At 32.9% G+C, this 17134-nt stretch overlaps 2 protein-coding genes and 2 non-coding genes across 4 annotated transcripts; 2 read left to right on the top strand and 2 right to left on the bottom strand.

The window, feature by feature from the left end:
- Positions 1-434: 434 nt before the first annotated feature.
- On the top strand, positions 435-1464 carry LOC102594070 (histidine decarboxylase-like). The gene is made up of 2 exons (XM_015303084.1): positions 435-631; positions 718-1464. Exons 1-2 carry the CDS (start codon positions 473-475, stop codon positions 1285-1287), a joined length of 729 nt encoding a protein of 242 aa, XP_015158570.1. The 5' UTR covers positions 435-472; the 3' UTR covers positions 1288-1464.
- A 2440-nt stretch (positions 1465-3904) lies between these two features.
- On the bottom strand, positions 3905-14391 carry LOC102589505 (7-dehydrocholesterol reductase-like). Its single transcript, XM_006362566.2, has 13 exons — positions 14157-14391; positions 11850-12072; positions 11609-11664; positions 10684-10786; positions 10518-10583; positions 10224-10337; positions 9354-9480; positions 9112-9212; positions 6317-6442; positions 6165-6229; positions 5018-5099; positions 4783-4865; positions 3905-4179 (listed from the first exon to the last, which is right to left on the bottom strand). The coding sequence occupies exons 1-13, from the start codon at positions 14246-14248 to the stop codon at positions 4113-4115; spliced, it is 1305 nt and encodes a 434-aa protein (XP_006362628.1). The 5' UTR covers positions 14249-14391; the 3' UTR covers positions 3905-4112.
- MIR5303D (microRNA MIR5303d) lies at positions 8605-8659 on the top strand. The gene has a single exon (NR_130354.1). It is a non-coding gene; the product is annotated as a microRNA MIR5303d (primary transcript).
- A 2013-nt stretch (positions 14392-16404) lies between the features above and the next one.
- On the bottom strand, positions 16405-16478 carry TRNAN-GUU (transfer RNA asparagine (anticodon GUU)). The gene has a single exon. It is a non-coding gene; the product is annotated as a tRNA-Asn (tRNA).
- Between the last annotated feature and the right edge of the window lie 656 nt (positions 16479-17134).

Raw genomic sequence — 17134 nt, 5'->3', positions numbered from 1 at the left:
ATGGTTCTCGAGTGTCAGTCACGTATGGGGTATAGACTCGGGACGTGACAATGTCCTCCAAAAAATTTCCCCAATTCTTATGTTTGGAGTAATTCTCCATGTATATAAGTTTATCTCTTGACTAGATATCCAACATATCAGTATAATCCCAAAATAAGGATTGGAGAAGGTAAGACGTCTAAAGACCTTATTCCTATCTTCATAAAAGATTGTTTTTGATAGATCTTCGGATCAGTAAAGTCCTAAATGCTTTAATAATAATGTTTTATTCTTTTCTTCTTTAATGATACAATATGTGTAAGTAATATACCAGCATCGTATCCCCCTTCATTTTTCAAGAAAAGAAACATTTTTCTCCCTTTTTTTTTCAAGAAAAGAAACATTAGAAAAGATCATATATATATATATATATATATATATATATATATATATATTTAGATCATATGTGGAATACTATTATTTTTAAAAATTTATGTTAATTTATGTATTTGTAGGAACTACCTACAAAGGAGCAATTGATGATGTTGATATGATCCTACAAATACTTGAAAATTGTGGTTATTCCAATGATAGGTTTTACATCCATTGTGATGCTGCACTATATGGGTTAATTGTCCCCTTCATCAACCATGTAAGGATATTAATTACTTTAGTCCATTATTTTCTTTTAAGGGAACAAATAGAAAATGACACGTGTCTCTTTGTATTCATCAATAGGCGAAAATAATTACCTTCAAGAAGTCAATAGGCAGTATTTCAGTTTCAGGCCACAAATTTTTGGGATGTTCCATGCTTTGTGGAGTTCAAATAACAAGGAAAACTTACATTGCTACTATCTCAAAAAGAGTTGAGTATATTGCCTCAATAGATAATACAATTTCTGGAAGTCGAAATGGTTTGGCACCAATATTCTTATGGTACAGTTTAAGCATGAAAGGTCATGTCGGATTGCAACAACATGCCAAAATGTGCTATGAAAATGCTAGGTATTTGAAAGACCGGCTTCATAAAGCAGGAATTAGTGCTATGCTCAATGAGTTAAGCAATATCGTGGTGTTTGAACGACCTTGTGACGATAAGTTCATTCGTCGTTGGCAACTATCTTGCACAAGAGATACGGCACATGTTGTGGTTATGCCAGGCACAACAAAAGAAATCATAGACAATTTTTTCAAGGATTTAATGCAAGAGAGGGAAAAATGGTGTGGAATAACTTTGGCTCCTTGTCTAGCAGATGATATAGGTTCTCAAAATTGTCTATGCTCCTATCACAACATGCATCACTAAAATTCCGTTGGAATGGTCTTGATTATGGAGTATGTTGGAGTGACTCAAAAATTGTTATTAGAGTTTGAAAATAAATTTTCATGTGTCTTTTTATTTGATTTTTTAAAATTTATATTTTGAAATGAGAAGTGTCTCATTATCATCTTGTTTGCAACAAATTTTGAATATGTGGAAAGTAAATCAATCATAAATAAAATCTGAAGAAACAAGAATATTATTGATAGAACAACTTGATTCTTCTCTATGGATTTCTCCGTGGTTCGAGGGCTATTAGTAATGTATTTCATGAACATACGAGACCACATCGTCTTGATCTCTTTAGGAATATCTCATGAATTTTATGAAATTTTGGAGATTTTGATCTTTAGGAATATCCAAGAGACAATATTTGATGCATCTCTTCATGATCTCTTTGTGAATATCCAAGAATTGATGGGATATTCACGATGCCTCTTCAAGGAATATATTACCCTTTATATAGGCAAGATAATATTTGATGTTTTCATGATCTCTTTGTGAATATCCAAGAATTGATGGGATATTCACGATGCCTCTTCAAGGAATATATTACCCTTTATATAGGCAAGATAATATTTGATGTTTTCATGATCTCTTTGTGAATAATATATATAATTTAAGAAGAATATTAATATATAAAAAATGGTGGGTTAATTTGTTTTTGTCTCTCTTAATTTTATTTATTTCTTTTTTTATTATGCCTATTTATATAGTTTCCTGCTAGAAGTTGATATTGAAGAATATAATAATATAATCAAGTGAATTTGTTGGATTGTCAGTTGGATGAAGATATAGTGTTGAATTGAAAAATAAACATGTGTCTTACTTATTTTTCAGTGTTTGTTAAGTAAGTTAAAAAAAAATTATCTTAAGAGTATTTATATATAATCTAGCAACACATTATGTGGGCGAACTGGGATAAGGAGTGGGTGGGATGGTTAACGGGTGGGGATTGAGAATATTGGGTAGGTTGGGAGGAGACAATAATCTTACAATATCGCTTAAGAATCTTGTTTTCCCTACTTTCGTTAAAGACGTTATTTTCCTCATATTTAAGGAGCTTATTTTCCTAGAAAGAATATTTTTCAAAATATTTTGACCAACAAACATGAAAAAAAATTGAAATTTCCTATGTTTGACTAGTCAATATGTTTGGGAAATGTTTTTTCTCTCGGGAAAACAAGTTTCTAAAAAAATGAGGAAAATTGACTTCCCTAATAGAAGTAGCCAAAGGAAAACAAAATGAATAAGCGCTATTATAAGTTTATCGTCTTCTTTCCACCCATCCAATCCCTCCAACCCCCCATCTCTTGACCATCCCACCCACCCATCCAGTCCGCGTCCATAGTATATTGGTAGATATATAACATACTTATAAATACTCTTAAGTTAATATTTTTTTAACTTACTTAATACTTACCAAACACTAGAACATAAGTATGAAACACACTTATTTTTCAGGAAAATAATTTTACGAAAATAAAACACTTTCCTTCCACTAAACACTAAAAAATTTCCCTTAGATTAACAAAAAGTCTATTTTTGAAGAAAGCTTGAGATCTACTTAATTTATCACTACGCCCTCCCCTACATAATGTGATATTTTAGATTTTGAATTAAGAAAACCATTTAGTAACGTATATTAATTAAGAGGGTTATTTAACTAAATTACCTAATTTACTCATAGGAAAATTCAAAGAAGTATTCAACGAAAAATTAAAAAATTCTTCAGATCATTTATTAGACAAAAGTATTTTTGAAAACAAAATTAAGTTGATTCCTTTTTGGGTTTTTAAAATTATTTACTTTTATTAATTACTATTAAAGCCTTGAAGTGGTTGGAGTTTAATTTTTTTTTTTAAAAAAATATATTGGTTAGAACATTTGCTACTGAATTTCCGTCCTTAAAAATACTTACTTTTAATTAAATTTGAAAATTACTTACTATAGAAATTAGCTTTATCATATTTTTATTTAATTGTGGCTAATTTTCACTTACCATCAACGGAGAAGGTACATAAGCTTGCGTTTAGTCATAGATTTTATAACACTTCGAAAAGGGTTTCCAAAGTTGTATGGAAAAATAAGTTTTGAAACTTGAAGTTATGTTTATATTTGTGCAATAAAAAGATAATACCGTGCTATCAAAGATGGTACCATGAGCTTCAAGAGTAAAACATTTTTTATGTTAATTAGAAAACGTATGAATATAAAATATCTAGAAAATTTGTTTGTTTTAATGAATGAAGAGGCACATTTTAATTTTGTACAACCTCCCCTTTTTTTTATAATCGAAAAATCTTTTAACTAATATACGATTTGAAACTAAGTGAATAATATACTTTATCGCTCCACAACAACAATCAAACTCGTGACAAGCACCTAAGTGACATATCATGTGTCATGCTCTTACCACTAAACCAAAGCCTCAAAACAATATAACAGGGAATTGTATAAACTCTTAATTTATTTATTTATTTATTTATAACCATGGTGTCCGAGCCAACTTTGACACACCTCAACTTATTCCACGAATACATGTCACCTCCCACCAGCAACAAGTATCAGGTAACTCCGTCCACCAAGGTAAAAGCAGATGGGACAAAGAGAAGTCACCGAGTGTTCTTTTGTGCTGGAATTGAACCTGAGAACTCATGGTGCTCAACTCACGTCTTAAATATTTTTATATAAAAACAAGTTTCCCAAAACTGTTAGAACTAATAAGTATACATACAAACACCAACATGAAGAGCCTACAAAAGCACATCAAACTTTATTGTGAAACATTCTTAGAAGTCCAAAAATCACTAGTAAATTCCTGGGATAACTCTGTAAGGAACCTTTTCGCAATACAATTTCCAGTACTTGCCATACCTGCAAAGCAACAAAATTTGGTTGAATTTTCACCCTTGGAAGAGTATAATGTACCAAAAATAACTGATAACATGTATATATAATAGCTCCGTAACGATCTTTAGGGACAGATCAAGACGACCTTCCGGCTACTCTACTAGTTTTTTTTCTCAAACAGTGGTGTCTAGGCCAGCTTTTGTCCATCTCAGCTATTCTACCTGCTATGTGTTAACTCCCACCAGCACACATACCGACTACTCTGCCCGTTAAGGTATAGACAAATGGGGTAAAAATCACCTAAGTTTTTGTCTTCTATTGGGATTTGAACCCCTAGTCTCATGATTGTCAATCATTTCATTGATGTCTAGGTCACGCCCTCAAGTGCTACCTACAGGGATCTATTATGCCAGGGGGGTGGCAGGATGCCAGGATAATTATTTTGAGAATATAATAAGTTGATTTTGTCCACGAGCAAAGGAATTGATAAGTTCTCTAGTCTTGTTAAAAACACAACCAGCAAGACATATATGACTATTACTAATCAATTTGATAGAGTTTGTTAGTGAGAAAAGTGGAGAACCATATGAAGAATCCAGGTAAAAATGAGGGTGTGTGCTTTCTTACTTTGCCTTGCATCGGTCGTCGTCCCTTTTAGCTCGATCGAGAAGAAGGATTATTAGAAAGATGACGTAGAAGTAGGGAATGAACTGCAAGTACAAGAAAAAGTAAAGAAGGGGGACAGGATGTTAGATTGCAGCAATGTCAAAAACAAAATGCAAGAAAGACAGAATTGATTATGGAATTCTCTCTATTAAGGAAAGAAGAAAAATACAGAGTAATGATGTAAATGAATGCTTACGTGGTTGAAAAGAGCTGGTACACTCCAGAAAAATGCCGCTAATATTTCTGGAACATAGTGGAAATGGCGAGCTAAGCCCCACCTGCAAAATGGTTTAAACATATTATATAAAATGTATGATGTCTCAAACCGCTATAAGCAAAATAATTGACATGTATTATACATCAATATATGAATTTGTTTGGCGTTAGAAAACGGGACATAAGAAAAGTAGAACAAATTCTAGATGCTTTTCTTAGAAATATACAAGGTATTTATTCAGAATTCCTTGTTAAATGCAATCAAGTACAGCCTCTATAAGAATGAAACTGGTAATATAGGAGAATAACAATACAATTTCGTAGTTTTACAATCCAGTACACAATTTAGGAGTAAGCTAAATGACTAAGAACTAACTAGAATTGTTGATTGATTACTGCATTAGAACATGCTCCGGAACTGTCCAGTAATGAAGAAAGAGTAATATGGATGCCATAAGCATTGCTTCCTTTACTGTCTACTCATGCTACAAGACTGATGATTAATGCTCAATGAAACAGGTGCTGGCCGTGGAAGAAGATATGGAGAACAAAAGCTCCATACAAAGTTGCATGTTTCACATGGTTAGTGACTATGCAAGTCAAACTCAAGAGAACTTAACAGAAGAGAGGCATTATACTTGTGTACAAGACGCTTTTTGTGTGGAGAAATGTCGGAAACCATTACCATCTATTTTTGCATTGTCAAATGACTAATCATGATCTACAAAGTAGCTGGAATGAATCAGGCATGAGTAAAAGCCAAACAAAATGGTGGGATACCATCCTTGCTTGCGTTTGGTGGACAGTTGGGAGAGGAACTCAAGATGTTTTGAAGGCAAACCAAGTTCCATCCAAAAAGATCAAAATGACCTGTAGTTTGTTATTTTGTTTTTGGTGAAAAGAAGAATAAGTGAATGATGATGAATCAGTTTTAGATCTTATAGAAGCCCTACAAGAATAGGATTAGAATACATTCGTAACTGCTGGATTTGACTACTGAAGTATATACTTTTGCAGCACTTTCTTAGTGCTGAATTTGATACAATTATTACCTCCCCCAAAAAAATGTTGTAGTGTCTAAATTGCAGAAGTAAAACGTCAGCAGGAGAACAAAGAAAGGAACTGACCATCCTGATGTCAGCAGAAGGCTTGTCTTTTTCTCACCAGAGGTAGTAGTGTATGCGGCGACTATCTGCATTGAGTGAAAGAACCAAGTCAAAAATCATCAAATAAGGGTAAGAGAGTTCCAAAAATAAATTCACAGATGGTATCATTTGACCTTAGATGGAGTCTTTCCCCAGACGGTGCATTTTCCATTTGTTCTCCGAAACTCTTGCCTCTGCCTGTCACAATCATAGTTGATATATATGCAGAGAAGACCAGCCACTAGTATATAAAGGGCAAGCTGAAATAACAGAAAGAACTTTCCTCGTTAGAAACCAAAAGCAATAAAATTGCATATGCTCTCCAAGTCATTTTACTACATGTGGTTTCCATAAGCAGGTTGATGCAATGCACCAATGATCAATTTCAGATAACACATTCTCACTCAATGTTTTGTAGCCAAAAATTTACCTTGCCATGTATTGGATATTTTCATGACAAAATGGCAAAGAAGAAGAAACTATCAAACTGGTGCGTCGGGGCGAATCATTGCAATTTACAGAAAGATCACGTGAAAGACCATTGTCCCCAAGGGAAGACCCCTAATTGACAAAAGAAAATATGCAACCTTTCTCTGCTTCATTGGACAGTTCTAGAATGGGTTTTGTTTTTCTGTTATGCAGAACATTTATAATACATCAAATGAAACATGTGAAAACTAATGAAACAATCCATATGAACTATGAAGTACATCCACCATCCCAAGTTGTAAAATCTAGAGCGGGTCAAATCAGTTTGATGAACATTAGGAAAATAATTGTACTCATAATTCTCTCCTTTTTAGATACTTATGTCGCTATAAGCAAATGAATGTGTGTGCTCTACAAGCCATGTTAATACATGTAGTTTTTTGTAGTGGATTGAAGTAACGGAAGTTTCAAAATATCACATGCTGAGATGGCGAATAAGAAACTATAACATTGGAAGTCAAACTTCTAACCGTAAAAAGTATGTTGCTACCAATAGGGACAGGTAAATTCGACATATTCTAATCTAAAAATGTTCTAAGGTGTGTTGGGTGGGGAAAAAGGTTGCAATTCTCGGGGAGTCAAGTGAAACACCATCATCCCAAGGGTAGACCCTATTGGTAAAAGTGAACACTCAATACAGAAACCTTTCTTTGTCATTTAACAATTCTAGAATGTGTTCTGTTTTTTCTTTACACGAATGTTTAAAATACCAGAAATGGAACATATCATTGGAAATATAAGATATAACTCATCTGAAGTACTCTCACGAACCCAGATTGCGTGTTCTAGTTTCTCTTAAGAAGGTTGACTCAATGTCTAATATCGAACATTATCATTTAAAATTAAACTATACAAATTACCAACTCTTTGACTAAAAACTTATACTCCTTTCCTCTAATTTTATATGACATTTGAATGTAGTATTCTAATTTTTCCATATCTATAGTGGTGATCAAATAAAATATCAAAGGAATGATCAAAAGAGTAAGTAGTATTGTCGAACCAATCAAAAAAATAGTATGGTCGAGAAAAACCACATCAAAGTTATTTTTAAGAAGTTAAGCAAATGTGATCTGGAAAATGTGAAAGTCATTGAAAAATACTGTTAGACTGGTGGCAAATATCTGACAACTTCAAAATGAAAAGAGAGTCATATCAACTAGAACAGAGGAAGCAATAAAGCTAATGTTGAAGAGAGTAGTGGACACCCTGAAAACTGATGTCAAAGAAAATGAAACAAAGGAGAAAAATTACACATCCATGCAACAAAAGAAATGCTAGCTTGGCGAGAAATGAACCTGTTAGCCTTCGATGAATGGCCGAATGGTCTCATTTGTTCATATTATCTGTTGTGCTACAAATGGTTGTGCCAGCAATGGGACTTACGTCATACTTTAAAGGGACGAATGTCGATCAGAAGATATTCTAAGTACATTATTTCGCATCTCCAGGGATTTTCTCAAGCTTGAAACTAATAAGCCACAACTTCTGACTCTATCAGAGAGTTTGGAAGAGTATCTATCTTATATGGTCTATCATGGTTGGTACTCTATACCATATGCTCAACAATCACCCTCATTTTCACTCTTCATTATTTCCTAAAGTTCATTCGATTTAAAAGTGTTTTTGAACTACACTTATCTGTCTACAAAAGTTATAAAGCCAAACTGTGAAGAGATATTTTAGTTCAGCAGAAATATGATGCCTTTCTTGAACCTTCCACCTTCAGCAACATTATTTGAGTGAAATTTTGACAGCAAGCTACTACTTTCTTAGTATTACTGCAAAGAACGTTTCCCATCATTTGTCTTAAGCAACCTTTCGTGCTAGGCAATGGAATGATGGTAGTAGAGTAGTCGATCTGATCTCACACGCCAGATGAATAGCAGTACTTTTAACCTTAGTTGCGCGGACTCTCCACTTTTGATGCCACACCCGTCTCGGATTCTCCAAAAATACACTACTTTTGGAGAATCCGACACGCACCCGTTGGCATTTTTGAAGAGTCCGAGCAACATAGCTTTTAACCACATTGTGGGCCGTGAATCGTGATTGAGTATTTCAGTGCATGAACTAGATGTGAATATGGTTCACTAAGAACATTTCTTGAAGCAAGTTGATAAAGATGAAGATTAAGCACATGATGTGCAGGATATGTGTTTGTCATGGATTCGAAGCCTGCCACAGACAATAGCCTGGTAATTAAGTGGAGAAGGGAAGAGGGGCGAACTTATTATCCATTGAGTTTCGAACTGCACTCCACCAGCCCTCGGGGGTTTCTTGGTTATCAAAAATTCAAAATAGAAGATGAAGACCAAGTAAAAACTTAGTACAAATCCCAAAATAGTAGTTGAGTATAAATAAACAGTAAGTAATGCTTATTGGCAATAACTTTATATCTAATATGCATATAGCAAATTCTTCTTGGATGCAAAAATACCTGAAGCCCAAGATTCACAGGCTGTTTAACAAGGTACATTCCAGGAGACGTATATATGCTTGGAACCCACACCAAGCATCCCCAACATATATAAAAGCCAGCTGCCAAAACAAATTTGAGATCCAGAGAAGATTATATTTAGGTATCCATGGAAATAGAGAAACTAGAAATGTCAGCATTTGCAATCAGAGCACTGGAAAGGTACTTGCTATATCAATAAAGAAAACACAGTGCGCACAAACCTCTGTCGTGTGCAATATCCATTGTGTTCCAGTACCCAGCTTCCCACCAAAAGAATTTTGTGACATACACCAACATCAATATCGTATTTACAAGCATGGAATCAGATACACGCCCATATTCTTCATGCTGAAAAGTAAGAATATGTCATACAAACTATCAACTGTCAAACATCAAAATGAAGTTCATATAAATTGACTAGGTTTTCCTATTGACAATCAACTGAAATCCAGGTGAAGAATGTTAGGGATCAAGGTGAAAGAATGAGAACAAAGTAAAGAGGCCTAAGCTGTGATAGGGCCATGTCAAGTAAACATTATTACTCCCTCCTTCTCAATTTGTTTGGCTTGCTTTCCTTTTTAGTCCGTTTCAAAAAGAATGATTCTTTCCTTTTTGAAATAGAATTTTTTTTTTTGAAATAGAAAAGAATGATTCTTTCCTTTTTTAGCAACTCTTTAATTTCAACTTTTCACGTGGCATGTTTAAGACCCCAAGGGAATTTTTGGTACATTTGACATATCTTTAGTTTAAGACCACAAAACTTAAGTCTTCTTTACTTTCTTAAACTCCATGCCAAGTCAAAATTGGCCAAATAAATTGAAACGGAGGGAGTACTTCAAATAATGCTCCACTGTTTTTTTCCATTAAATGGTATAAGAAAAAGTGTCTTTTGCTAATCCTGTTAAACATCTATTGACGGAAGCAAATGAATATTTATTATTTTCTTACTTGCATGACCTAAAAACTAAACAACTGGCAAGGGATCACCAATAAAAGGGCTTGTAAAATTCACCAACTCTGGAAACAATAGAACCGAGAAATATTGGGATAGTTTTAATTCCCACTATCATGGACTTCGTTACATCATTTACCTGCTTTATGCAATAAGTGACAGCAAGAACTGCCCAAGACATCATACCAAATCTGCAGTTTGTGAAGACTTTAATATCGAAGTGTTTGCCGATACGAGGATAAAGCTCCATACCCTGAAAGAGTTCAGAAGGTTATAAATTATGACATCACTTTCAACTTCAGAGTTGATGCAAGTACTAGATATTTGACTTCCTTGACTTAATTTGTGGTATAACATCATCATGCTTATTTTTCCTATAAAGACACAAAACGAAGTACTGAAGTTCACAGTTAAATTTTCAAAAGATGCTTACCCAATAGAAGTCAACTATTATGTTCCCTGATGAACCGGAATCAGTGGAAGATGGTGCAACATGACCCTGATAAATTATAAATGTCAGCACAAGGTGTCAGACAGGTATTATACAAAATAAAGAAAAAGAGATAAAGAGGTATACTGAGGGTACTTAAAATACTTACTTTAATGTACAATAAAACACAGAAGACTAAACTCCCAAAAATAAGTGTAGACAAAATCTCGCCCAGATGGTCATAAACAATTGCAGGATTAAATATTCCAAACCTGAAAGACACAGGAAAAAAAAGCATAACTAGAGAGCATGAACTGATGAGGTTAATGGACCATAATAAGCACCATTCTCACAAACAATGGCTAATAGATAAAGAACAACCAAACAAGCAAAGGTTCTGGACGTCAGCAGTTGTTAGAGTGTCTCATATGTGTTGAGACAATGTGATTTTATCTCCTTATATTATCTTGGATATTCCTTAAATATGCTAACTTTCGGTTTAGCCTAAGGTTTAATTTCTTTTGATATGGTATTAGAGCAAGCAAAGGTTTTAGATTCAAGTCTTACAGCCACCCATCATAAAACAAATTCATGTGTTTGGCCCGTGGAAAAAACTAGACCTACTAGGGAGCGAGTTGAAGACATATTAAGTAAATACAAGTATGCCATCTCTACAAACTTGAACTTTTAAAAGAGGCAGTCACACAATATCAACAAATACATAATACAAAACAACAACAACAATATAGGGGTCTAGGGAGGATAGAGCGTACGCAGACCTTTAAAGTGCACCAAAGTTCGTTATTTTTGTTGTATTCGTTAGTGTCTGTATTTATATCTGGAAGAATTGATTTGTAAGTTTAGGTGAAGAAACTTTTTATCTGTTTAATACAAATTGTTGAAGCCTTAAACACAAAAGAGCATTTTTTTTTTTTTGGATTCCCTTGATGAAATTCATGTCCCCAACACTGATCCTTCCCAAGCAACCTCAAGCTGAAGCTGGCAAGTGAGGATTAACGAACCAATACTATAAAGAATTGAGGTCTCAGGATTCAGAAAGCAAGTCAAAAAGCAAAAATAGAAGAAATCCCTACCACCAGAGACTGATATATGTGATCAGTGTCACTGCATATGCTGCCATGCCATTAGCCTGCAAGAAGAGGAGGATGTAAGAAGCAAGTTATACAGTTGTACAATGAACAGAGCAAAGATAGATCATAGCACATCAATCATTGCATCACTTGAAATAAACTCAACTAAGACAAGCTACACAAACTATAAATGCAAGATGCAGCGATGCACAATGTACAAGTGTATCGCATAACTGTTAAATACCTTATAGACAGGCCTATGTCCAGTTGGAGATATTGGGCCTTCGACTGTTTTACCAGGCAATAGAAGTTGTAGTGCCGCCTCAAATAGAGCATAACAAATGATTAGCTTCCCAGCAATTGCAGTTGGTTTTGGCCAAATATCGATTAATCCTTGCAAGCCATTTTCCCTTAGATGATTGAACGTTTTCAAGATAGACCCATCAGCGTGTTCATTTGTATACCACCTGCACGTAGCCCATTAAGGTCCAAAAATTAGTGCAGTTATACAATTTCAATTCCTCGTCAAGAGACTTTTGAGCTGCTGTAGATAACACAGTGGAAAGATCTGTAGCTAAGGCAGCACAGATCATCTATTACTGGTGAAACATTCAAACACTTCACAGCAGGATCAATTTGTAAATTTTTATTTACATAGCATTTTTACTCCTTTCACATGACTAAATGCAAATCATGTTCTACATATCCTATTTAATACTCACCACTTTCTTGATACATTATGATCTCTCACTATGGGCAAATTAACGAATGTCTCCAGGAAGAAACCACTGAACCATATTTTAAGATCATACTAACTATAATTATGACTCAGCAAATGTGTACCATAACCGGTCCCATAACCCCATAAAAGATGGGGCTGCAGTAGGTAGACTACTAGCAAAATATAGTCTATTGATTGTGAATCCTCTGAAAACTGGAAAGTGGAGCACAACAAATGCACATGTTTTATTTTTTGTGTTGTATATTTTCTCATAAACATAAAAATCTCATAAGTTGTAAAACTATTAAAATAGCCCCAATTGTTTATTCAATCTTATCAAATAAACAAAAATTCTAAAATCGCATAATAAATTATTACAAAGTTATTTGTTCTTCACTTAAGTAATTGTTTCATCTAAAAAATTGAACATAAATTGTACTTGATATGCTCATATCTCTCAACTACTCTTACAAATAACCTATAAAGTAGAAAAAAAACATACATTAGTGAGTAAATATTAACTTAGAAGTTAAATACACTAAAATAAAAATTAACAAACATCACTGACTTCTAACTATTTACAAGAAAAATCAATAGTTAAATATTATTGAATAACGAAATTTTAAAAAGTTACCACAAGTTTGAGTCAAAAACACTTCTAATAAAATTTAATCAAAAAAATTATAACTAGTCCACTTGACTAAATATTAATAACTAATTGATCAAATTTTTCCCAAGTCCTCAATCAATTGGACTTGATATTCTTCAGTCATGTGAACGAACATTTTGCGAATACTAAGATTAAGAAAGTGTGGCACCGCCAATGAAAATTGTCTTTTATCAATATTATGTTTAGTCATAAGATTAAGACGTTTTTTTTTTAATTATGAAAAATCAAAAAAGTATTACTCCTTTCGTTCTTATTTATATTCACCAAATGAATTTCTACTTTATCATTTATATTCACCAAATTTAAAGTATTAATAAATTTTATATTGGTGAAGAATAATAAATTTTAAAAAGTAATGATGTGATTATAAATTTTATTTACATATGAAACAAATAGTTAGTAGATATAATAAATGTGGGGTTGTTTTAACAAAATATAAACTCATGGATCAATTATTGTATTAAAATATCTCAAATCATGATATGGAATCACATGGTGATTCCATATCATGGTTTTTGGAGAATATGGTATCACCTCTCATGATATGGAATCATGAGATGGAATCAGCGTAAAATCGCATGTCCAAACGCTGATTTCATCTCACGACACCATATCGTGATATGGTATCGCATGGCCAAACGCCTACTTAACCAAATCCAAGTCATATTAACTACATGTAGAATATATACTTATTGGAGTAACTTGTTATTCCTATTTCTACTTTTCATGTCCTTCAAAAGAAAAACTTCATCCTCTCTGGTGTCTCTCTCTTTTTAGACCTCCCAAATCCAAAAGGGGCCGTTTGGTAGTTGGTTTAAAGGTGATTTATGCAGGTATTAAATCGTGCAAAAGTAATACCATGTTTGGTTAGCAAACTAATACCAGCATAACCCTAATCAAACACTTGCTTCTTTAGGGCCTTTAACAAATGAATTTCAATTACACCAAAAAAACACATTTTGATAACTAGAAGTCAGCTAAACTATAGCAAGCAAATCAAACCAAAACTAAACAAAAAAGATCCAATCTTTAACTCATGGTACAACAAACCATTCAAAGATCTGAACTTTTAAACAAGAAAACAAAAACCCCAAAACAAGAAAAGACAGAAAATGAACAAAAAAAAAAAGATCAATAGGAAAAGTGGGTGTTGGACTTACATGAGGATTACAAAAGGGGGTGTGAAAGATAGAAGACTGAGCATTGATCCATAAGTGATTAATGGGGAGTGTACCAACTTGTTCTCCACCATTGTTTCTTCTTCTTCTTCTTCTTCTTCTTCCTCAATCAATTGAGCTTTTGGTGATTTTGGGGTTTTGAAAAAAATTGCAACTACAGAAGTCTCCGCCTAATCTTGAATCTTGAATCTTTTTGTAGACTTTAATTGACTGGTTTTTAGTGCTTTGTGTCTACTCTACTCTCCCTACTGCAGTGGTGTGGGACCTGTTCTCAGATTCTCTCAATTATTAAAATCTGTTCAACTGACTAAAATGTTATTTTTAAGACCGTTTATGTTTGGATAAAAATCGATTCAAATTAAAATTATTAGATAAATTAAAGAGAAAAAGGACAAATATATTTTTGAACTATCATAAATGGTATGTAGATACCCTTCGTCATATTTTTGGGACATTGATGTCCTTTCCATTCAAAAACTAGAGCATATATGTTTTTCCCTCTAATAGATAATAGAAGATTAAATAAGAACACGTGGCGCAATCTTAATCGTCGATCAAATATTTAATATATGTCGTGTCGGTGGATAAGATTATGACTTGTGTATGCCTGTTAGTATAAAGGGTACATATATTCTAGTTTTTGGACGGTAGGGACACCAATATCCCAAAAATATGACGAATGGTATTTGCACACCATTTACGATAGTTATGGAGTATATTTGTCTTTTTTCCCTAAATTAAATAATACCCCTCTCTTGATTGAGTTAAGAACTCAATTAACTTGTATTTATACTCAATCTACAATATTTATAGTGAACCTCAGTTATATATGTGTAAATGATTTTTTTACTGTTAATTACACGATAAATAATTAGATATGATGTAAAGTAAATAACAATACAATATAAAATAAATAGATTCAATGATCAACGCTCATTTACTATCCATAAACTTATAAATAAGAGTTGAGTCTGAGATAATCATGGTGGGACGGGGTATTGTAGGTGTAGTTAAAAGCATAAAATTACAACGATAAAATGAAAGGAAAGGAATTTGGGAACTCTATACTTCAACTATGTTTTTCTATTCTCCAAAACTCTATTATAAGCAAAACTCTGAGATAACTATGCAACATCGATTTTCCCTTTTTTTATGATGACAAACACATAAAACAAGTTCCTCTTGAGAACCAGATTATCATATTGACTCTGAGAAATGAATCAAGTTCTTTATGTAGCATATCTGGTCCCTCAACAAGTTTGTCAAATCATCAAAATAAGACAGTATTATAACGTCTATGCTTCATCAATTAACACCCCTACCTTCGCATCCCTGCTTTTTATAGTATTTGTCTAAATTATATACAAATATTTTTAGAATAATATCTTTTACTTACCTACTGAACAAAAAAAAAAAAAAAAAAAGTAAGAAATCACTTATTTTTTAAAAAAAATATTTTTTTCGAACCAAATATACACCTTATTATGTATTGCAAGTGAAGTCAATAATAAAATTTTTTTCTTCCCTAATAAAAAAAAAAAAAAAAAAAAAAAAAGTAAGAAATCACTTATTTTTTAAAAAAAATATTTTTTTCGAACCAAATATACACCTTATTATGTATTGCAAGTGAAGTCAATAATTTTTTTTTAAGGAATCTATCTTATATGCTAGAAATGAAAAACCTTAATGTTTTAATGCATGGGACTGATCTTGCAGATGGAGGTGGAAGAACTTCCATGAGGTGTGTGTACAGTTTGTCTATTTAATTGGTAAAGTTTTGAAGCATATAAGATCCAAATTTTAATGAGTTAATCACTTGGTTCTCGTAAAATAATATTATTCTACGATATAATAATATACTCAATGTACTTTCATAAATAAAATCAAGATTGTGTGTAAGCAGATCTTACCCTTTACCTCGTGAAGGTAGAGAAAAAAAAATTATGATATACTGTTTTTAGATTTTCGTCGGCTCACTAAGTTTGGTTTTAATGGACTATACACATGCAACAACCCTAAGAATGACAATACTTGGTATCTCATCCATTATGACTGGCTGACCATAAATACTAACCAACAAGGTAACAACATATCCAGATTATTTTCGATAGTCACTCGATAACAAAACTAACAACAACTTGCCTAATGTGATCCCGTTCCATGAAGGGGTTGTTCTCGATAGATACTCGATGACTAAATATTTTTTTAAAAATAAAAAATAAAAAAGTAACGCTAGAAGGAGGGTTTGAACCTCCGACCTTGTGGTTAACAGCCACACGCTCTAACCAACTGAGCTATTCCAGCACATGCTCCTGTTTTGCATTTGGTTATTTAAATACAACAAGACAAGCTTTTATATATGTATCTTTATATATTTCTGCCTCACTTGTATAAGTTGTTTTACTTAAAAAGATATAAACAAGGAAAATGATTGAGTTTTCAAAAAATCGATTAAACTTATGGTTTAAGAGAAATCGAATTTCCGAAAAGACGGAGTCGCCACTTAATTTTTAGTAAAAATCAAGAAAAATTTAAAGGTTTTCAAAAGATTTAAACAGATAAAATCAATTGAAAATGAAAGGGTTCGAAGTTCAATGTACATTCCGAGAAGGTGTTAGGCCCTCGGAATGTCCGCTAACTTGCGGTTGACCGACGATTTGACTAAAAATGATTTTGACTAATTTTAAAATTTTAACTAAGTGAAAGAACTCATCACGACTTTGACTAAATTTTGAAAATTTTAACTAAATAAAAGAACTCATTTATTAACTATTTCTTTTTGAAATTTTAACTTAGTAAAGGAACTAATCTATTTTAACTTATTTATTTATTACTATTATTATTTTTATCACCTTATTTACCTTAGGGGAAATGGACTAAAGGAAAATTTTCTAAAGGGGAAATAACTTGAGTTTTGCCATGACTAATAATAAAAAAAAAAGCTAAATAGTGGATAAAAC

This window comes from Solanum tuberosum, unplaced genomic scaffold (assembly GCF_000226075.1).
Source record: "Solanum tuberosum cultivar DM 1-3 516 R44 unplaced genomic scaffold, SolTub_3.0 scf00394, whole genome shotgun sequence".
NCBI lineage: Eukaryota > Viridiplantae > Streptophyta > Magnoliopsida > Solanales > Solanaceae > Solanum > Solanum tuberosum.
This window is presented reverse-complemented; position numbering and strand designations above follow the sequence as displayed.